The 22,373-nt window shown below is 61.7% G+C and overlaps 3 protein-coding genes across 7 annotated transcripts in view; 1 reads left to right on the top strand and 2 right to left on the bottom strand.

Annotated features, from left to right (window-relative positions):
* LOC148646663 (uncharacterized) overlaps positions 1-22,373 on the top strand; it is a 139,013-nt gene that overhangs the window by 108,277 nt on the left and 8,363 nt on the right. The gene's annotated exons all lie outside the window — the stretch shown is intronic.
* On the bottom strand, positions 359-19,713 carry rtn3 (reticulon 3). Of its 5 annotated transcripts, XM_088609074.1 has the most exons (10): positions 19,186-19,713; positions 15,084-15,134; positions 8,293-10,557; positions 5,050-5,257; positions 4,655-4,793; positions 4,190-4,259; positions 3,141-3,187; positions 2,974-3,032; positions 2,079-2,136; positions 359-2,041 (listed from the first exon to the last, which is right to left on the bottom strand). In XM_088609074.1, exons 1-9 carry the CDS (start codon positions 19,280-19,282, stop codon positions 2,091-2,093), a joined length of 2,982 nt encoding a protein of 993 aa, XP_088465200.1. In that variant the 5' UTR covers positions 19,283-19,713; the 3' UTR covers positions 359-2,041; positions 2,079-2,090. The 5 variants fall into 5 exon arrangements, with proteins under 5 accessions (XP_088465200.1, XP_088465199.1, XP_088465201.1 ...); XM_088609073.1 differs by having other exon boundaries at positions 359-2,136; XM_088609075.1 differs by lacking the exon at positions 15,084-15,134 and having other exon boundaries at positions 359-2,136.
* The window catches only part of zfta (zinc finger translocation associated), a 7,902-nt gene continuing 7,317 nt past the window's right edge, over positions 21,789-22,373 (bottom strand). Inside the window, exon 5 of the mRNA XM_088609082.1 lies at positions 21,789-22,373. This exon is cut by the window's right edge and continues 1,804 nt beyond it. The gene's annotated coding sequence lies outside the window, so the exon portion shown is untranslated.

Here is a 22,373-nt window from a genome sequence, read left to right as displayed (position 1 = left end):
CCTACGGACTGGGGCATCATCCAGGTGGGGGTGCACACAGGTGCTGGGGGTGGAGGGGATCCCCACGACCTGTCCAGAGCTCTGACTGGAGGCTCCAGGACAGAGCTATAGCAGTGTGAGGATTATTAGTACAGAGAACGGGTTTGATTGAAGTACAGGGGGATCCTCAAGGGATCTAGACCCAAGGGGGACCCCAGCCCACAAGCCCGTGAGGTCTCAGCTCCCGCCAGAGGCGCCCCAACAATCCCGGAACGCTTGCATCTTCGCAGGCCGGGGATCCGGGAAAAGCTGGACGTCCACCTCGGCTGCGGATAACATCATCGCCCCCCCCCACATGAACAGGCCTCACACCAGGAGCTTTTCCTCATGACATTTTTATTAATATCACATTGACGTCAGTACAGGAACCAGGAAGGCCTTCCTCGCCCCGGCTTCCGCAGATCCGCAGAGAGAGCTACAGCCCGGGCCTAACGCCCGGCTCGAGGGTTAGTCTCGCACACAGGAGCCAGCAGGAAGGACCCAACTGGGAAAAGACAAGTCCGGCCCGGGGTGCCACACAGACGAACCTCCCTCCCTCCCGTCGAGAAGAGAAAAAACAACAACGGAACATCTCAAAACGAAGCCACAGGCGGCCGGAAGCCGGAAGAGAAAGCGCTCAGCGGGCGGGCGGGCGGAATAGAGGCAGCAGTTCTGGCGCGGCGCGGCCCTGGAGACGGAGGGCGCAGCTTCTGTTGCTACGGTAATGGACGACGGCCCCCCTCCATCCGCGCCTGGGATAGAAGGCCAAACACCCTGGTGAGTTCCGCCCCGCAGTGGCCCCCTGCTGGGGCGCCGAGGGCTCTCTCCCCCCGAGGGTGGGGGGCCACGGGTTCGAGACCTACAGTAGAGTCGCACGCGTGTGCAGCCAAGGGGACCGGAGCGAAGGGGCCCCTCGTTGCAGAAAGCAAGACAGCAGTTTTCCCTCCCCCCCCCACCAAGCGAAGCCGGAGCGCCTGCATACTCCCGAAGGCGTGTGTGTGTGTGTGTGTGTGTGTGTGTGTGTGTGTGTGTAAGGGGGGGGGGTGCGCATCTCTGATGGCAAGATGGGAGCAAACCGCCTTCTCTGGCTCAGAAGGAGGGGGCGGGGGTTGCGGGTTCGAGACCACAGCGCTGTGCCTCAGCCCCCACCCCCGCCCTCTCCCCGCCCTGCAGCCTCGCCTACAAGGGTGGAAACCCGGGGAAATGAACGACAGCGCCGCCCCGCAGGGAGAGGCCCGTACTCGGGGCTACTTCTCATCGCAGAGAGAAAAAAAACAAAACGGTCTCGCCGGGCGTCACGCCCCCAAAACACACCCCCTGTACAAAAAAACCGGGGAGGGGGGCGACCCGAGTCCCCCCCGCTCTCCTACCACACGCTCAGTGCTTACAGACGGGGCGCGTCAAGTGACGACAAACATCAAAAAAAAAGTCGGGGCTCTCCACCCCAACGTTTTGTCCCCGTGTTTCCCGACCCCAAAACTCCCTCGTCGGCTGCAGGTCAGGTCCCCCCCCCGGCGCCCCCCTCCCTCCCTCCCTCAGAGGACAGGAGCAAAACCCCGCGAGGACGCTTCAGAAACGCCCCCCGTACCCCAAGACAAAACAAAACGCTTCCCCCCCCCCAAAAAACCCATTCTGAACACCCTGTCCCGAACGGCTCGTGTCCCCCCCCTCTCTCCTTTCATTCGGAGAGGGAACTCCGCTGCAGAGAGGGGAGAGCCCCCCAACACCCCACTCCCCCCCCAGAACTCGTCCCGCCCGGCGATAAGGGCAAGTCCGCGGGGCTACAAGGGACCGAGGCGAGGCGAGGCGAGGCGAGGCGGGCGGATTTCGCTTGGCGGCGCAGGGGCGCACCAAAACCAAAACACAAAACACAAAACAGGAAAACGAACGGCGCGGGGGTGGCGTCGCCCGAGCCGAGCCCCGCCGGCGCGCCCGCGGCCGACAATCGAGGACGAAGCAGCCTGGAGGAGCCGGTTTCAGTGCAGATGGGGGGGGGGGGGGGGGGAGGAGAAGGGGAGGGGGTTGAGATGGGGGAGCGGAGGGGGGGGGGGGGTGGGGGTGGGAAGAGGGCGTTATTCAGCCTTGTGCTTGGCTGCTCCCGGGAGTTTCTCCTGGACTCTGCGGAGACACAAGCGCACAGAACAACACGCGTTACGGTGGCCGTCTGGGGCGGGGCGCCACCTAGGGGCGGGGCCAGGCAGCTCCAGCTGAAGACAGGGGGGCGCTGTCCCACAGCGGAGCTGGGATTAGTCCCAGCCCCACCCCAGTTCCTGGAGTTCCCCTTTTGTCATTCCCGATTTCCAGCGGATCCCTACCCATTATCCTGGTGTCCCTAGTACAGGGCTGTCCACTCAAGGTCCTGGAGGGTCAGCGTGTCTAGTACAGGGCTGTCCGGTGTACAGTCCTAGATGGTCAGTGTGTCTAAAGCAGGTTTGTCCAGTGTCCAGCCCTGGAGGGTCAGCTTGTCTAAAACAGGGCTGTTTAGTGTCCAGTCCTGGACGGTCAGCGTGTCTAGAGCAGGGCTGTCCAGTCCTGGTCCTGGACAGTCAGCATGTCTAGAGCAGGGCTGTCCAGTGTCCAGTCCTGGCCAGTCAGCGTGTCTAGAGCAGGGCTGTCCAGTGTCCAGTCCTGGAGGGTCAGCTTGTCTAAAACAGGGCTGTTTAGTGTCCAGTCCTGGACGGTCAGCGTGTCTAGAGCAGGGCTGTCCAGTCCTGGTCCTGGACAGTCAGCATGTCTAGAGCAGGGCTGTCCAGTGTCCAGTCCTGGACAGTCAGCGTCTAGAGCAGGGCTGTCCAGTGTCCAGTCCTGGCCGGTCAGCGTGTCTACAGATCTTCATTGCAATTCAGCTCTTGAGCTAAACCAGCTAACTGGGCCAATTTCACATCTTTCTCCCAGTTCTCGTCCAGTCTAGCCGTCGGGCTGGGCGGGAGGCCAGGGGTCGGAGGTTATACTCACTTGGACACTGTCGCTTTGACCTGGTCTCGTACAATGCCCACGTAGTGATCGATCTGGGACTGAAGGGAGAGAGAGAGATGAGGCTGGCTGCTCTGCTGAATGAAAAGGGCTCTCATGATGGCACCAGCTCCCCCAGTCCCCCCCACCGGCCCGTGCCGGACTCTTACCTGGTATTTCTCGTAGAATACAGGAACGCTGAAGACCAGGATGTCAGCTACAGGGAGACAGGAAACAGGGATTAGAGATGGGGAGGGATTCTCCCGGGACAGACCCGGCACAGGGTACACCCTGGACTGGACGCCAGTCCGTCACGGGACACACACTCACTCACCCTGGACTGGACTGGACGCCAGTCCATCACGGGACACACACACACTCACTCACCCTGGACTGGACGCCAGCCCGTCACAGGACACTCACACACACTCACCCTGGACTGGACGCCAGTCCGTCACAGGACACTCACACACACTCACCCTGGACTGGACGCCAGTCCGTCACAGGACACACACACACTCACCCTGGACTGGACTGGACGCCAGTCCGTCACAGGACACACACACACTCACCCTGGACTGGACTGGACGCCAGTCCGTCACAGGACACACACACACTCACCCTTGACTGGACTGGACGCCAGTCCGTCACAGGACACACACACACTCACCCTTGACTGGACTGGACGCCAATCCATCAAGGGACACACACACACTCACTCACCCTGGACTGGACTGGACGCCAGTCCGTCACGGGACACACACACACTCACCCTGGACTGGACTGGACGCCAGTCCATCACGGGACACACACACACTCACTCACCCTGGACTGGACGCCAGTCCGTCACAGGACACACACACACTCACTCACTCTGGACTGGACGCCAGTCCATCACGGGACACACACACACTCACTCACCCTGGACTGGACTGGACACCAGTCCGTCACAGGACACACACACACACACTCACCCTGGACTGGACTGGACACCAGTCCGTCACAGGACACACACACTCACTCACCCTGGACTGGACGCCAGTCCGTCACAGGACACACACACTCACTCACTCACCCTGGACTGGACGCCAGTCCGTCACAGGACACACACACTCACTCACTCACCCTGGACTGGATGCCAGTCCGTCACAGGACACACACACACTCACTCACCCTGGACTGGACGCCAGTCCGTCACAGGACACACACACTGACCTACCCATGATCAGCAGGGTGATGCCATTGAAAACTGCGCCCACGTAGGTCATCAGCCACATCAGCACCGCCAGCTGCCCGCAAAAAAACCCAAACAAACAAAGATGGGGGTCAGCGGCCCGGTCCACTCCCAGGAACGCCAGCTCCCAGCACCCACTCAACCCTCCTGATTCCCAATCCCGCCACCCACAGACACTCCAGTCCCGGAAGAGGGGCTGCACAAGGGCCATGTTCTCCTAGGCCTGTCCGGCACAGCCAGGAGGAAACTGAATCCGACTTATCCGGATCCCAACAGCTTTAGTCTTTAACAGAGAGGAGGTCAAACAGGGGACTGGGACCTCAGCCAAGAGGACAGATGGAATTGAGACAGTGAAGATCTGGGGTCTCTGACCCCTCCGCCTTACAGGTCACCCTAAAATCTGCTCTCCGGGAAGACCCGGAAGTCGCCGACACCCCGTCTCGGACGCACCTTGAGGGAGTCCACCAGGTCCTCCACCAGGAAGAGCCGGCTCAGCTGCTTCACGGCGGCGTTGACGTGGGACACGGCGGCGTCCACGTACTTGCGGAACGTCTCTGGGGACACGCTGACGTCCTGATCCATGTAGGCCCTGGGGAGAGAGAGGGAGAGAGAGAGAGAGGTCTCATCCTGACTGCACCGCAGGAGCAGGGATGAAAACGACCGGGAAAGGACAGAGAGACAGAGACACGGAGAGAGAAATATCCCAAAATAAAAGGCGCACTCTCTAACACTGTCCCATTTTGAACTTGGGGATCCAACAACCCCGAAGGTGGGACTCCCCGTCCCCCCCTACCGCTCCACAGATCAACCCTCATCAGCGGGTTCCGCCCCCCCCCGGGCCTCACTTGAAGGGGTGCCCCTCGCCGGACTTCTGCACGGCCTGGATGACGGACTTGTAGACCCGGAAGGCGATGGTGACGCACAGCAGCGCCAGCAGCAGGTAGGACGCCACGCTGATCACGCTGAAGGCCGCCAGCGAGAGCAGCAGCAGCAGGGAGGCGCCGAACGCCACGCCCGTCTTCTTGGGGTCGCGCCAGTACACCAGGTCCCGCACTGGGCAGGGGGAGGGGGGGGGGGCAGAGAGAGAGAGGGGGGGGGTGGGGTGAGAACGCAGGCCGCTGCTCGGGACGCAGCCCGCGCGCATCGCCATGACCCGGCAAGAGCGCACCTCCTGGGGGGAGTCTGCATGTTCCCTTCCCACCAACCCACCCACGCACACACGCTCCATGTTGGCGTGGATCTTCTCCCAGAGCGTTCTCCCGCCACCAGGGGGGGGCGGCCTTTCGCGGAGTTTAAAAGGCGTGGCACTGCGCCGAGGAATCGCAGCTCCTGATAGTACAACACCCCCTCCCCGCGCTACCATCCCTCGCCAGCGGGGGGCGCTGCAGCCACACCCGGACAGGCCGGTGGCAGCGCCGCAGGCCAGGAGGAAGAAGGGGGGGGGGGTGCAGTTGGCTCACGCTAGCTCTGGCCCACAGGGCTTCTCCAAGGATGGGCAGGCCGCGTCCTCACAGAGGGTCCGATCCGATTTCCCTGCGACAGCGGAGGAGCTGCCCGGGCTCGGTTCCGGATCGCACAGAGCCAGTTAACACCCCCCCCCTCCTGCCCCCCCTGCGGGGAATTCACAGAGAGGGCTTTAATCTCGGCCACACAGCACGTCTCTGTGTTGTGATGCAGAGGCAGCAGCCTGGGCCGGCGTCCAAAACGCCAAGCCGCGGAACCAGATCTCTCTGACCCCCGCCCCCCGCCGCAGGGCAGGCTGGCACCCTGCCCTGCGGGCGCAGCCTCAACCTCACCAACTCGAGTACACGGAGATCAGAGCAGTATTTGTCAGTGAAACCGTCTGGGAGAGGAGAGCAGTATTTCTACTGGATGAGAAGAGCTGGATTCACAAGCCTGCTTGTTCACAGTGTCACAGGAAGTCTCGCTGCCTCGTTCTGAATCCCAGAACATGACAGAATTATTGACAAGAGACACACCAAAACAAAACTGTCCATTATTTACCAGGTAACGGGGTCAGGTTGTTACAGGTGGTAAAAAGTACCAGGTCAAAAAAAAATCCCTGACCAAGATGGCAGCTACTATAGAGAGACGCCCGAGGATGCGAAAGCCCTCTATGTCTCTAAGTCTACCTTGCCGCATGGGGTTTCCCAGCCCCATGCTGCAGGGGTCTGGTTCTATCCCAGCATTCCCCCCCCCTCCGAAGAGACCAGAGCCTCTGTCTCCAATCCATCCCATTTCTCCCTCCCTGGACGCCGGCCATTCCTGCAGTGTCCCAGATACGAAACCTGCCGCGGCGCCCCGCTTCTCAGATCTGGTCTGGGGGCGCGCCTGTTCTCCGTTCGCAAGAGAAGCTTCTAATGGACTGGATCCGGGATCTCTTCCCCAACACTGCGATACACAGAAGTCCAGAGACCAGTGAGCACTGCCCAAACCTCTCAGGGGGGCGCAGAGGAAACACCCCCCCTCCTCGCCGTTTCAAAAGGAAAAAAATCATTTTTTAAAACACGGCCACTTTTCTCCCTCTGGGGCTTTGCGACGTCACGCAAGGCGCTATACAGATACGTGCCAGATCCAACAGGGAGGGCTGTCTCCTCCACACACACACACACAAACAAGCTCTGTCAATCAGAAATGTCTTCTGTATTTTTTTTCAAACTGCTTTTCTCTCACCCATTCAGACCCGGACGGGGCTGGAACGGGAGAACCGACCCGGTTCTTCAGTCTCGGTCACAAGACAAAGGAACCGATGGTATCAGAACAGCGCCCGAGTTTACTTGGCGAAGGCACTGCGAGTAGGTAGGGTACTGGCGACCCGGGATGAGAACAGCCCGAAGGAGACCGATTACTCCCTGAGGTCGTGGGTCCGACTGCAGAGTACGGCTCGGTCCGGACAAAAACCTGGGTCTGGATCTCCGGGGCCAGGATCAGGAATTCCCTGCCTGAAGAAAACTCCCCTGAACATCCAAACTGAATAATGCAGACCCCCCCCCACCCCAACCCCTCCATATCGCGTCCCCCCACCCCACTCTTATTCCTGGAGGGGCACGGGACCAGCCCACGAGCCGAGGCGCTGCTTTAGGGCGAGAGGCGGGCTGCTTTGAAAACCCGGAGCGAACCCGGCTTCCCAGGAGCGGGATTCAACCCCCCCCCCGACCCCGATTCTTCCAGCCCTGCTGGGGCGCCGACGATGAGGGCAGAAACCTGACCCCCGGACAGACAGACAGACAGACAGACAGACAGACAGACAGACAGACAGACGTCAGCTGGGCCGGGCCGGGCCGCCCAGGTCCGTCTATGCTGCTCTGGGAGGGAGACGAGGAAGAGGCGGGAGGGGGGGCCTTGGCCTCCGACTCGAGATCGGGAATCGAGGATGCTGCCAAGGACTGGTCGCCCATTCCAGGGAAAAAGGACAAGCTGGGATTAGATTCCACTCCCTTTCCTCCCTCCTCCTCCTCCTCCCTCCTCTCAAGCGCTCAGGCACTGCGGGTGGCGGGGGGGGGTGGGGGGGTTGTCACACAGACAATGATCTAGGGAACGCCCCGGCCCTTCCAGAATTCCAGAGGGATGGATCGGAATCCCACGGCGCTGGGGCTCGGACAGCCCTCCCGGTGCCGCCCGCTCCTACACGAACCCCAAACCCCAATTATTTCCACTGCGGCTGATCTGCCCCCACACAACCCACCCCACCCTCGCATCTTCTGGGGTCCAGGTCAGACTGCGGTTTCCCAGAATCCCAACCAAGCCGGGGGGGGAGGGTGGGGGGCCCTCACTCCTCGGACAGGGGGCTTGTCCGGCGCCCAACGGGCTCCGGGCTCCACGCCCCCCCCCCCGATCGCTCGGAGACCTAATTAAAGCCCAATTAAAGAACTGAACTGGCCTCATGAAAGAATCCCGAGGGACGGGGAGCCAGCGAGGGGGAACCCACTTTCTGGACTCCGGAGGCGCCGAGCGCCCACACCCCGCCTGCGGGAGGCGCCGTGCGGACGGGGTGGGACAGGGGGGGTGCAAAGCAAGCGCAGAGGGCAAGCGAGAGGCGGGCTGGAGCAGCCGAGGAGGAGGAGGAGGAGGAGGAAGAGGCACGTTACCTGGCACACGGGTTAGTAACGGCGCCAACACATGCCCTGCGAGCTGCGCCGAGGCCGCCGCCCCCGCCTGGGCCCCCGCCTGGGCCCCCGCCGGCTCCCCGGCCGGGGCTGGAGCGGCGCCCTCTTGGGGCTCCGAAAGCAGAAGAGGAAGAGGAGGGGGAGGAGGAGGAGGAGGAGGAGGCGGGGCTGCCTCCCCGGTCTCCCCCCACGCGGGCGGAGCTTCCTGCGGGCCGGCGCCGCCCAGCTCCTTCAGGGCCCGGATGGTCAGGCGCTCCTGCTCCAGGTCCAGCAGCGCGGCCGGCGGGGGGGCCGGGGGGGCCGGCGCGGGGGCCCCCGCCGGGGCCTCCTCCGGCCCCTCGTCGCGCTGCGACTTCAGGCACTCCTTCATGAACTCCACGAAGCTGTCGGTGGCGGCCGACACCGAGCACTCCGGCTCCAGGCTCTCGGGGTCGCTGAGGGGCTCCGGGGAGCCCTCTCCGGGCTGGGGCTCCTCCTCCATCCCCCCCGCAAGGGGCTCCGCTCCGGCTGGTCTGGCCGGGATCCCGCGGGTCTCCTCCTCCTCCTCCTCCTCCTCCTCCGGGGGACCCGGAAGAGGGGCCCCATCGCCCTGCTGGAACCGGGGCGGCTCTGCCGGGGGGCGGTCCTGGGTGCGAGAGAACGGGTCTCCGGGATAATCCCGGGGTGCCGGCTGACCGGCCAGGGGCTCGGGAACGCCGCCGGCGGCGGGCTCCGGCCAGTCCCACCCCTCCGGGGAACCCGGCAGCCCGGCCTGCTCCTCCGGACCGGCTTGGGAGGGGGACTTCCGGGTCGGCAGCTCCGGCTCTCCCGGCGTCTCCCGGGTCCAGGGGGTTTCCGTGTCGCCGACTCCCGATTCAGGGCCCGCGGGCCGCCGGGCGTCTTCTCCGGGTCCGACCTCCTCCCGGGGCCAGCGGGATTCCGGTCTTCCCGTCCCGGCGGAAACCGGGACGAGGGGAGGCTGCCCCGCAGGGGGCTCGCCCTTCAGATCCGGGGCGGGCATCGGACTGGCCGGTCCAGCCCCCTCGGGACCCTCGGGAATGCTGCGGGCGGGCAGGGGCTCCCCCGCCGGCGCGGTCTGGGGATGGGGATCCGCCACGGCCGGAGAGTCCTGGGAACGGGAGGCGGCCATGACAGGCTGTTCCACAGGGGGGCTCTCTCGAGGACCAGGGGGGCTGCCGGTCACAGGTCCGGCCGCTCCGGGTTCGGGGCTGACGCTCTTCCGCTCCTCTTCCAGCGGGACTCCGACAATCTCGTAGCCGCCTTCCTCCTCCTCCTCCTCCTCCTCCTCCTCCGGAATGGCGTCCTCCTCCGTTTCGATCACGTTGATGACGGGCACCAGGATCAGCTTGCCCAGCCTCAGCGGCTCGCGGGCCGTCTCCGCGGGAACGGGGACCCGGGCGACGGAGACCGGCCCCGCCGCGGGGGTGGCATCCTCGATCACGGTGTCGTCCGACTCCCCCGAGCTGTCCCCCTCCGGGGCCTCCTCCCAGGGGGCCGGCTCCACGGGGGGGCGAGGAGGAGGAGGAGGAGGGGGTGGGGGGGGGAGGGAGGAAGAGGGAGGGCGGTCCGGGTCGGAAGGCTCTTCGGGTCTCCCGGGCCGGTCCCAGACGTAGGCGGTGGGCAGGAAGCGGAGGTCGAGGTCCGGCTCCTCTCCCGCTCCTGCGGGGGCGTCCTTCTGCAGGCCCGTCAGGGGGCCGGGCCCCCCGGAGCCCCCCGTGTCCTTCGCTGCGGGCCCCCCGGTCTCGGGGCCGGGCGGCGGGTGGGAGTCCTCTCCCGGCTCGCGGCCGAAGCCCCCGCCCCGCCGCGTGTCCCCCAGGACCTCGAAGGGGGACTCGGGGGAGCCCGGGTCGGGCGAGGGGGGCCCCCCCTGGGAGGGGGAGCAGGATTCCGGGGCGTCGGTGGGCGACTTGTCGTAGTGGCGCTCCTGGAAGTGGAGGAAACCCCCGTCGGCCCAGGCGTCGGGGTCCCCCAGCTGTCCCGGGACGGCCCCCGAGACCTTCCGACCCCCGGGGGACAGATCCTCGCTGGGGGGGCTGGGGGCACAGATCGCCCCCGCGGGGCGGCCCATTATCGGGGCGACGGGGTCAGCGGCGGCTCCTGGGGTTCCCATTTTCGGCTCCTGGTCACACGCGCTTTGAGGTGGCCCTTGCGCATAACTGGGGGGGCCCTGCCCCCCAAAAGCAACTGGGGCGCAGGAGGTGGCCACTCTTTCCGGAGACAGGTGGGGACCCTCCATCCTGCTCCCAGCTGCGTCCGTTTCGGTGGGGTCGGGGCAGGGAGGGGGAGAAAGAGGAGGGGACCGTCAACCTACATTCACCCCCAGGCGTCCCTGAATGTCGACACCCCCGGTCCTCACTTGTAGTCCTAGAGAGGGGATCCGATCCGATCCGGGATTTTGCGCAATCCGGGCCATGTTTTTTTTTTTCCTGGTTCAATTTCTCACTTGCTCCACCCAACAGGGCACGGGCCGGGACTGTTCCAAGTTCTCCAGCAGGAACGCCTGGGGACTGGGCTGGCGGGGGGCGGAGCAGTAGGGTCGCACGTGCTCCCACATGCACAAAGCTTCTGAGCCACGTGCGACGCTAAAATGCTTCCCCCCCCCCTCCACCATCATCATGCTTCCTGTAAGCCAGCACGGCGAGTATCAAACAGTGAGTCATTGGTTAGTCCGATCGACGGTTCGAGCAGCGCGCCCACTCTACTTCAGAGGCAAGCAAGGAATCGAACGAGGAAAAAAAATCAAACAAAATCACTCCAAGTTAACAGGGTGCCCCTCTCCTGCTCTCGCCTTTTCAAAGGTGAAGCCCTCGGTCGAGAGCAACCTGAAGAGCAGGCGATGGGGTTCAGGAAGAAAAGCAAATATTCGTACCCCGAGAGGCTCCAACCCAGGATCTGTGCTTTCGGGGGGGGGGGGGGGGGGGGTCGGTCTCCATCCAGTCAGGCACTGGTCTGCTCCATCGTCATGGTGGGAGGAGCTAACAACCTCAGCCAAGGGGGACTGGTCTATTCAGGCTTCCTAGCGGGAGTGGCTAATATATTGGGGAGGGGCAATTGGTCTCATCCAGCTCAAGGGGGAGGGGCTTAGAACATTGGGGAGGGATGATTGGCCTGCATTGGCTACGTAGGGGGAGGAGCTACAATATTGGGGAGGGGCGATTGGTCTGAACTGGCTATGTAGGGGGAGGAGCTAAAATATTGGGGAGGGACAATTGCCCTGGTATGGCCCACTAGTGGGAGGAGCTGAAAACCTGGCTCAGCACTCCCTGGCCAGGACAGGACAGGACTCTCTCTCTCACCTTCCTGCCCTCATGGGGTCCCGGAGATCAACAACCTTTTCTTCCAAAACCCCTCTCGCCTGCCCTCCGAGCTCTGAAGGGGCTACAAGAGGGACCAGGCGACTCCGCGCACGGCCGGATCGACAGGACAGCGCACATGCCGTGCTCGGAGAGAAGCAGCAGGTCTCCCCGCCCAGCCACAGCGCGCGGCACGCCCGCCCGCACGCACACACGCACAGTTTGCTGCACCTCAGCTCAAGCTCAAGACATGCATGGAACGGCAGCTCGCGCTCCCAGAACGGGGCAGCAAGGGGTCGGGGTCGGGGGGAGAGGGGTGGGTGGAGGGGCTGTTGCCCATCGAGAGTGTGTGGCTCGATACGGCAACGCAAACAAAACAGAAAGCAGAATCAGGTGTGTGTGGACAAGACGGCGTTCGGTTTCTGCACCGAACTAAAAAAGCCGAAACCCACCCGATTAGGACTGATCCATCTTTCACCACCTGGGACTATCCCATACCCCCGATCCCCCCCGCGCCCCGGACTGTCCCATACCCCCGATCCCCAGACTGTCCCATACCCCCGATCCCCCCCGCGCCCCGGACTGTCCCATACCCCCGATCCCCAGACTGTCCCATACCCCCGATCTCCCCCGCGCCCCGGACTGTCCCATACCCCCGATCCCCAGACTGTCCCATACCCCCGATCTCCCCCGCGCCCCGGACTGTCCCATACCCCCGATCCCCAGACTGTCCCATACCCCCGATCCCCCCCGATCCCCAGACTGTCCCATACCCCCGATCCCCCCCGCGCCCCGGACTGTCCCATACCCCCGATCCTCTTCAGAAACAAGGCTAGTGGCCTGCAGGTCACGTGGTCCCGTCTCCGCTTCATGACACAAAATCTAAACCCGAAATTTGAGGTTTTTTTTGTTTTTGTTTTTTTACAGAAGACACTATCACGGGATTGGCCTCCTCAGCCAATAACCCCAGATCCGACGAAGGGGCCGTCTGAGACGAAGGGACGACTATATCTTAGTCCCAGACAGAACGGTTAACGGGGAAGCAGTCCTCGTTTTTTTAACCAGCAATCCCCTTCCGCACACCCCCTTTTCTCTCCGGGATTATCCCCCCTTATTTCTCTCACAACCCCCCCCTCGCGGGAAAGGGCCAAAGGTTCCCCACCTTTGCACTGCCTGCTCTCATAACGGTCTGATGGGTGGAACCCGCTGTACAATGGCCTCGTTTCCCCAGGGAACGGAAAACAGGTCGGCGCCGCATACAGAGCGTGCCACTTCCAACCAAGTCCCTGGCAAAACGCACTCCTGCCTGACCCCCACTTCACCCCCTTCCTCCCCCAGTCTCAGACAGAGGTCAAAGGTCAAAGGTCAGCCCAACAACAGCGCCAACGACACAGATTCTGGAAAAAAACGGAAAGACCTCAACCTGTTCCTTAAAGTCATCAGGACACAAACATAGACACAGGATTGATGCTTTTCGGCCCCTCAGCTCTGAATACCAGCTACCAAAACACTCCCCTCCACCCCCATCACTTTCCTGGCCTTCCCTTTAGGCTCCAACTGCCACTGTGGGAGAAGAAGGATCTTGCTCACAGTGCTGCAAGGCGCTACATTTCGACACAGACCAGGAGCGGAGAGTGGAAGTGAGCCTGCACTCCCTGGGAGGGGTCTAACAAGGGCAGAATGGTGAACCAAAAAAAAAAAAGAAAAAGCTTTTGGGGGTGGGGGTGGGGGGGGCACAACAGAGGGAAGAGATGACATGCAAAGCCAATTCGAACGGGCCAGGCAGGCAGCCATCGCCCGGGCCGAGCCCCCACCCGCCGCGTGGCGGGGCGCGGAGCCCCGAGGGGCGTCCGCGCACGTTCGGGAAGCGGCTGGACTTTTCAGAACCGGGCTGCAAAACACACCTGGAGAGGGCGACACTGGGCGGGGGTGGGGGTGGGGGTGGTGAAAATCGGGACGCTGGCACGCACATGGGGAACACCGCACCCTTTCACGATCCCTTGTTCGCATCCAAAGCCTCCCCCCCCCACCCAACCCAGCTCGTTAAGTGTACCCCGACCTCTCCTGTCCCCCACCCCGAGCGACTGACGGAACCTCACAGCTTGGGAGTCAGAAACAGGGCTCAGTGACTCCCGACAGCCACAGAGCCCAAAGAGCGGCCTGCCCTTTGCTCTGGAAGTCGTTCCCTGTTCGACAGGAACTGGCGGACGGCAGGAAGCCCCCCCTGGCACCCCAACAGAGAGCTTTGCTGCTCCGCGCAAATGGCTACAAGACCCATCGGTCCAGCAGCAGTACGAGCTGCACAGGGCCTGGAGGGGACAGATGAGCCGCTGCCCCTCTTTTAAAGCCGGCCTCCGACCCGGAACCCGGGCTCTTCAGCAAGACGGGCCAGGAATATCTGCACCGCCGCTCCGCCGATCACAGAAGGCATCGGAAAGATAAAGGCTCCTTTCGACGGGAGCAGATCCGAATTACTGGGGGAACACGAGCTTTCTCTCCCGGGAGTCTCCGGCGGGCGGGGGGGGGGTCCGGTACTTACAAGGCTGGGAGAGCTCCAGCCTCGTCATTAACAGGCTCATAAAAGTCACGGTGCGTCTCTGCACAAAATCTAGCGGGGCCTTGTGAGCGGGAATCCCAACTGGGCCCGGCCCAGGACACCTGGGTTTCCCAGGCCTCCAACGAGCCAAGCGACGTCGTTAGGAGCTGACCGGAGGAGCCGAATCATTCCGACCTGAAGTGGGCAGACTCGGATCTGGGGGGGGGGGGGGGTTTACTGGACCGGGCGCTCAGGCGCTTAAGCGGACAGCAGCAGATGGAACCCGAGCGGAGGTGCTGTGGGAGGTGTCCGTGTGGGTGTGGGTGTGGGTGTGGGTGGGTGGGTCTTTTGCAGCCCCTGTTGAAAATCCAGGGAGTCGGGGTGGGGGGGGGGGTGACCCCCAGGAAAGGGAAGAAGCCAGAAGATGCAGCAGCCCAGCGCAGCAGCAGCAGCAGCACGAGAGAGAGAGAGAGAGAGGGACAGGGGGAGAGGAGAGAGAGAGAGAGGGAGAGAAGGGAGAGGGACAGGGGGAGAGGAGAGAGAGAGAGAGGGAGAGAAGGGAGAGGGACAGGGGGGGAGAGAGAGAGAGACGGACAGGGGGAGAGGAGAGGAGAGAAGAGAGAGGGAGAGAAGGAAGAGAGAGATGGGAGAGAAGGGAGAGGGACAGGGGGAGAGGAGAGGAGAGAGAGAGAGAGAGAGAGACGGGAGAGGGACAGGGGGAGAGGAGGGAGAGAGAGATGGGAGAGAAGGGAGAGGGACGGGGGGGGGAGAGAGAGAGAGACGGACAGGGGGAGAGGAGAGGAGAGAAGAGAGAGAGAGGGAGGGAGAGAAGGAAGAGGGACAGGGGGAGAGGAGGGAGAGGGGGACCGAGATGGGAGAGAGAGAGAGAGGGACAGGAGGAGAGGAGACAGCAGGGCTCAGCATTAAAAGAACCAGACACTTGCCTTGAGAAGACTGAATGAGAGATACAGGCGAAGAAGAGGAAAGAAAGGAATCTGGAAAAATAAAAAGGACAGAAGGATGAGAATCTTCCCTCCAGCAGCAACACAGACCCCCTCCACCCTCCCAAACCAGCCCACCCCAAACACAGCCAGCTGGGCTCAATTAAACAATTAACTCCTCACCTGCTGTCCCGACGCGGGCATGCACGCGACACTTCACAGAGGGCACCTACAGAACCAACACCACCTGGGGGGCAGGCCAGGAGCCTTACAGAGGTGGAGGAAGAAGGCCATGATCACTTCCTGGGTCAGGGGTCACAGACTAGGCTCCTTGCAGGTGCCTCTGGTTTCTGCCCACCCGAGCTTTCAGGGGAGACAGCAGTCCTCTGCACTCGTGTCCCCCCCCACTCTCTCAGGGAGGTGTGGGGGGGGGGGATGCTAATCTCCTCTCCGCAAACGTCATGGGAATGCCGAGAAAGTGGCGCCGCAGACGTCTCGTCGCCCGAGGGCGTCGGCTCGCCCCGCCACTGCTGGAGGGACCAGCCAGACGGGTTTCTGACACAGCCAGAACGCCAACGCTTTGAGTGGAGTGTCCAGAAAAGCGCTATATAAGTGTAAGCAATTATTATTATTATTATTAAACGGACCCTCAAGAAACACGCTATACACGTCCACTCAAATAGGGGGTAAAGGTTTTAATCGACAACTTAAGACAGGATCAAAAACCAGAAGACATCAAACCTCTGCCCACAGCAAAACAAAACTCAAACTCCTGCTTCACGAATCCGCCCTCTGGATCCGTGCCCAGCCTCCGCTACCTACTCCTCCTGCCGGATTTTGGCACACCCTTCCCAGCCGAGCTCCAGCCGGAGACCGAGCAGGGGTCCGGAAAAGATCCCACCTGTTCCTGATCACCCGTCGCCGCTGACGGAACCACGGACCCACAATGCTTCAGCCCGCAGACTCTTGCCAATGGCCGATCAGCCACTTCCTTCACTCCTCTCACAGGTCTGTTTCTGCAGTCACCCCTGATCCAGTAGTGCCTCTTCAAGGTCCACAGGCAGAGAGTACACCATTCGCACAGTTAAAGAACACGATATCGCGAAGATTTTCATTAACAGGGTTGTTACGTTTTTAAATTATGCGTCCAGCCCATTAAGGAACGGCTGTTTGTTACCGCCAAGGATCAATTTTGGCTGCAGTATAAGGGCAAGGTGACTCCAGGTCGGAGCCAGACTGAAAACGGCATGCAGAGATCCGGGAGAATAAATAAAAACAGCACCAGGCCACTCGATCGCTCTCGTTTCGGACAGCGATCACGAGCACGACGCGCCCCCAGATCTTCAAAACCCCCTTAAGGACAAGAGCAAAGACCCACCCAAGAGGAGAGCGGACAGTAACGAAAGCAGTAGCTCGCTCCGGACCGAAGGCAGGAGGTGCTTCTTTACACAAAGGGGGGGCGGGTGTCTGGAACAGTCCCCTTCAACGACCAAGATGGAGCCCTGAGGTCCCGCTAGCAGCGTCTCCAGGAGACCCCCGGATCAACGAGCTACCAAGCCATCAAACAAAGCAGATGAGCCAAACTCTCTCTCTCTCTCTCTCTCTCATTTGTGATCTCTGGCGCTCCCACCTCTGAAGGCTGGGAAGAGGTGCTGAGCCAGCAAAGGGTTAAATATCAGGGGTGGAGGTGGGGGAGCGGGGGGTCAGGGAGCGTCTGAGGAGACTGCGTCACCAGCTGGACCTCAGTCCAACCGGACAGCCAAAGCACTGGGATGGCATCCGAGACACTCCGGACAGCTCTCCTTCAGGCCGGTCTTGTGACTTGGGCTGGGGGGAGGAGGAGGAGGAGGGAAGGAACTGTCACAAAGCCAGTAGCCAGAAGGGGCCGTTACAGCAGAGCGAGGCGGAGAGCAGCCGCAACCCCAGAAACCGAACTGCGTTCGCGCAGGGTCCCCCCAGTACACAAGATTCGGGGAGCCCCCACCCGATCCCGGCTAAACCAATTACTCCTTTGAGATTTCTTGCAGTGGAGCTGCTCGGTACTGGGGCTCACTGAACCCGCCACCTGATCTCAGCCCCGTGGTACAATATAGCCCGGAGCACAAGGGCAACCGGGTTCTTCAACGACCAGGACGTAACTCGATCAACACCGGGCCAGGCGGGCCGGGCCAGGCGGTCCCTAGGGGGGGACCAGCCACCCCAACACGCTCAAGGGACCCTCTCTCTCCCACTGCCCTGTCCACCGGGCCCGACAGGCCCCCACCCGGTCTCCCCCTCGGACCATGGGTCAGAAACACCAGGCCGCCCGGTTCTGGTCCCGGGGGAGGGCCAAGCGTGTCTACAGCAGGGCTGTTCTGCCCAGGCCCTGCAGGGGGCGCTGTGCCTGCAGGCTCTCTCTAAAGCAGCAGCAGCAGCAGCACCTGACGAGCTGGGAGAATCCCACCCACCCACCCCACCGGCCCAACGAGACCACCCACGAGCCGAGCCGGAACGAGACACCCGTCCTCCAGAACCTGGACTGAAGACTCTCGGTCCAACATTGCAAATAAAAAAAAAGATATTATTTAAGCACTCCATAGGCAGGGGCCTTTTGAAAGCCAAAATGTCACACAAGCTGAAAGTATGGCACCTCACAGAACACCTTTAACTTCTTAATTAAAAAAAAAAACGTGCTCTCTTGAAAACACCTCCCTACACATTTTACACCCCCCTCCCACTACTCCCCAACAGACTACAAAAAACAAACAACCCGAGTGAACTCGGGACTAGGGCTCTGGACAGAGGCGACATTGAACACACCCAGCAGCAAGACCCAACAATGACGCAGCTTTTAAACGTCACAGACGCCCCAGGCCGGGCCCCCACGTGGGCCCAGACTCTGATCGGCCCACGGGGAGTCGATGGGCCACGCCGGGCTTTCGCGTGATTTTGTCAAGGCCCCCGGACCGGTATAAGTGTCCCGCACGGTTTCAGGCGTCCCCCCCCCACACTGGGCAGTTCGGTTCCGGGGACGGATTTGTGGGGGGTCTCTACTCGAGGATAATCTTGCACAAGCACGAAAGAAACTTTTTTTTTTCTTTGTTGTTGTTTTTTTTTTAAAAAGGAGCTCTTGCTCTGAAGATCTACGCGCCGGACCGGGGAAGGAGAGAAACACCAGCGAGATTGGACATTTAATAAAATCTCACTGACGAGCTGAAAAAAAAAAGAAAGGTCGACGCCTAAATAGGGAGACCAAAACACGGGGGGGCTGCACCCGTCACCACCCCCAGAACCACCACCACCAAGGTGGACCGGCGAGTTTTTTTTTAGCGGTTATTCTGTCGGGTTTTGGAGGTGCGGTTTCTGTCTTGGCCGACAACAACGGCGCGCCAGAGCCGGCGACTTTAAGAGGTCGCTCGCCGCCTGCCTCCGCCCCGCCTGCGCCGCTCAGCCTCCGCAGTGCGCAGCCCTACATACCCCCCCGAAAAAAACACCCCCCCCCCCACCCTCCACCTTCACAGAATCCAAAAACAACCCCCCCCCACCCACCACCACCCCTCCCTACATCTGCGCCACCCTGTCCTGGAAACCCAGGGGACGGGGCAGCACGGCCGAAGCGCGGAGCCCGGTGTCTCCCCGGCGGCTCATCTCCCCGAGAGTGACCGGGGAGTCGCCCCCCCAGGGAGGGAGACCGACCGACCGACCGACCTCTCCGTCCTTCACCAGCGCCGTCGGCGTGGAAGCAGCAGCTTTCCCTGCCGTTGCTGTCGTTTCATTAAAGCTTCGCCTCCACCGTGCGCTGTCAGGACCTACTCCCCCTCCCACCAACACACACACCCACTGTGGAAATGTCAGGCTCGCTTTCTCCGTGGGTGACATCTCGGGACACAGTGACCACCCACCCCCGCGCGACTCCAGCCCTCCCACGGCACAGCCCGTCTCCACGAGTGGGCCGGCGCCGCGCCGAACAAAAAAAAAAAACCACTCCGAGATACAAAAAACAAAAAACAAAACAGCGCAAAACGCCCTTCGGCGGCACCCGGGCGCCCTCGCCGGCAGAGCGGAGGGGCTGTTGTCGGGCTCGGGTTCGGTTCCGCTCCCCCCGGTTGCCCGCTGGGACTCTTACCCGTCGACTTGGAGCCTCCGGCGGAGGAAGGAGACGAGCCCTCCCCGGCGCCGTGAGAAGAGGAGACCTGCGAGGACTGCGTACTCGCGTCTGCCATTTTATTTTCTTATCTGATTCTTCCGTCTCCCACCCCCACGCAGCGCCTATCGCTTCCTGCGCTTCTGCTTCTGCTGCTGCTGCCGCGCTTGTCTTGCAAGGACAGGGGGGGTTGGAAAGGTGCTCAGCGTCCCGTCCCTCCCTGCTCTGAGGTATCGATCCCCGTTGCTCGCTGGGGCCGGGCGGATGCGCGCACTGACTGGCTCGCTGGCTGACTGACGGCGCCGCGCACCAGCCTCCCCGCTTAAAGGCGCCGCTGCCCCCTCTCTCCAGCGTGCAGGGGGGGGCTGGCTGACGAGTGACGAAGAGGAGGAAGAGGCTGGCCTGCCCCACCGCGGAGTTTCTTTTCTGGTGTTCAGACCTCGGGGCCGGGAGAAGGTGTCGGCTCACACCGGGCCACGACACCGCCCGACACGCATCTTCAACCTCCACACACACACACACCCCTTCTTTTAAAACTGAGTTTTAAGGCGTGTGTGTGTGTGTAGGGAGCCGAGGGAGTTAGCAGGTGACAGCAGCCTTTTCGACACACGCACACAAGCACTTTTATGAGGGTTGGGGGGGGGGTATTTTTAATGCGAACTGGACGCAAGGTGCGTGAGTCAGTTGTTTTGGCGACCTTGAGGAAAACGGTGGCGAGGTTTGCTGAACGCGACCACTGTCTGGGTCAGAGCGCACCGGGCCGGTTTCTCATCTCCCGGGGCGCCACCAGCCGCACACAGTACCGACACGGGACCGAGGTAGTTTTAGTTTGCACGCCGCGACAGCACGTCTTCGGCGACGGCGCTTCCGACCTACAAGAAAAAAAAAAACAAAACACTCGGAGCAATTTCTTCTATACACGCGAGTCTTTTTCTCGAAAAACGTCGCTGTGGAAACGGTATCCCGCACCGAAACGCGTGCCCCAAAAACACAAGTGAGATCTAGAGGCAAGATTAGGGAATGGCACTTTACACGGAGGGAGGCGGGGGTGTGGAACAAGCTGCCCTTTGCTTGTGGTTGAAGCAGATATCCTGGCTTCTCTCAAGACACAGCTGGATGAGACAGAGGGATCAATGAGGTAATAAAAAAGCAGATGCGCTAGATGGGCCGCACGGCCTCCTTTTGTCTGGTTTCATAGGTCTTTACACAAAGGGTGGTGGGAGTGTGGAGCAAGCGGCCATGTTGTCGATTCCGATACTCTGGCTTCTCTCAAGAAATACCCAGATGAGAGCCTGGGATACTACTAACTACTAAACACCACACTGGCCAGACAGGGCATACTGCCGGTGCAGAATAAACACTGTGCGTCTCCCAGGTGGGGGCCGCCGGTGCAGAATAAACACTGTGCGTCTCCCAGGTGGGGCCGCCGGTGCAGAATGAGCACTGTGCGTCTCCCAGGTGGGGCTGCTGGTGCAGAATGACCGCTGTGCGTCTCCCAGGTGGGGCTGCTGGTGCAGAATGAGCACTGTGCGTCTCCCAGGTGGGGGCTGCTGGTGCAGAATGAGCACTGTGCGTCTCCCAGGTGGGGGCTGCCGGTGCAGAATGAGCACTGTGCGTCTCCCAGGTGGGGCTGCTGGTGCAGAATGACCACTGTGCGTCTCCCAGGTGGGGGCTGCTGGTGCAGAATGATCACTGTGCGTCTCCCAGGTGGGGGCCGCCGGTGCAGAATGAACACTGTGCGTCTCCCAGGTGGGGGCTGCCGGTGCAGAATGAGCACTGTGCGTCTCCCAGGTGGGGGCTGCACTGCAGGGGTGGGGGTTGTGGTCCGGACAGTTTTACAAGCTGGCAGTGGCCCTGGCCTGACTGCGCCACCGAACGCTGCAGCCCTGCAGTGAATCAGCAGAGCTCCTGTTTTTGAAAGCACGAGCGCCCCTGTACAGGCCCTGTGCTGTCCAGGGGGGAGGACACTGAAATAACTGGGCAGGAGTCCAGTTCTTCCCGGTTTTTCCGGAAGCGAGCGGGGCAGACGGAGCATTCTTCCTGCCGAGAATCCGGCGCGCCCTGGGAGTCTATCCCAGCAGGCAACGGGCACAAGGCAGGGTACACCCTGGACGGGACATCAGTCCGTCACAGACGCAGACACACACACACACACACACACACACTCACACCAGGGCCTGGTGTGTTGCTCAGAAGCCAATTTACAGGCACCTCTTTACACCAAGGGGGGTGGGAGTGTGGAACAAGCTGCCCAGCACCCCCCTCATCATTGAAGCCCATACCCTGGTCCCGTCCAAGAAACAGCTGCTGGTCGGTGGATCGGTTAGCCGTCAACTACGAAACGGGTCAGACAGGCCGAACGGCCTCCAGGAGTTTGCGACTCGGTCTTCTGTCCCCTTACAATGCTGGGACATCGAGACCAGTGGGGCACAGGCTGCCGGAATAACTCCTGGTCGTTTTAGGAGAGCGGATCAGGGGTACCCCAGCTGGGGTCCTGGGCAGCTGCGGGGTTCCCCCCGATCCCTCCCCCCCTCAGCGGGACACGTCACCCGTCTTCGGCGGCTGAAAAGGAAATCGCACAGAGGCTTTGCAAAAGTGACGCTTTTATTGGGTCCCTCCAGCACCAGGGACAGACGGGGCTCACAGCTGCAACAGTCGAGTACAAAAACGAAACAAAACCACTTCTCCCAGGAGTCCCCTGTCAGGGGCACGGTGACTCGGACACGCCGCGCTCCAGGGAGCTGGGACAGGGGTGGGACAGGACAGGACAGGACAGGACTGTAGGAGAAGCGTCACAGAGTTTCTGATCAATAGTCTACTCCAGCCCTGGTTCACATCTCCCCTCAAAGCAATTTTCTCTTTGACAGACACTCTCAGGGGGTGGAAGAATTCGGGGATGGGGGGGGGGGGCACCTCTCACCTTCTCTGCTTTGGCATCACCTTGTGTTCTGGGGAAACGGCGCCCCCTGCTGTGGAGCAATGGAGCCACAGCTCGGGCTTTGAGAATCACCTCGGAGACGGGGAGTGCTGGGAAAAACCGTTGGGAGAGCGCGTTTCTGGGAACAAACTGAGCCGGCTGCTCTCGGTGCTCAGTGGAATCTGCCCCCACTGCAGGCTGAAGCAGGAAAGCTGTGCCTGATCTCCCGGGTCTCCTGGTTTTGCATCTTCGC

This window comes from Lepisosteus platostomus, chromosome 16 (genome assembly GCF_059453375.1).
Source record: "Lepisosteus platostomus isolate fLepPlt1 chromosome 16, fLepPlt1.hap1, whole genome shotgun sequence".
In the NCBI taxonomy this organism is placed as follows: Eukaryota; Metazoa; Chordata; class Actinopteri; order Semionotiformes; family Lepisosteidae; genus Lepisosteus; species Lepisosteus platostomus.
Note: the sequence above shows the minus strand (reverse complement) of the source record. Positions and strands in the feature narration are given on the sequence as shown.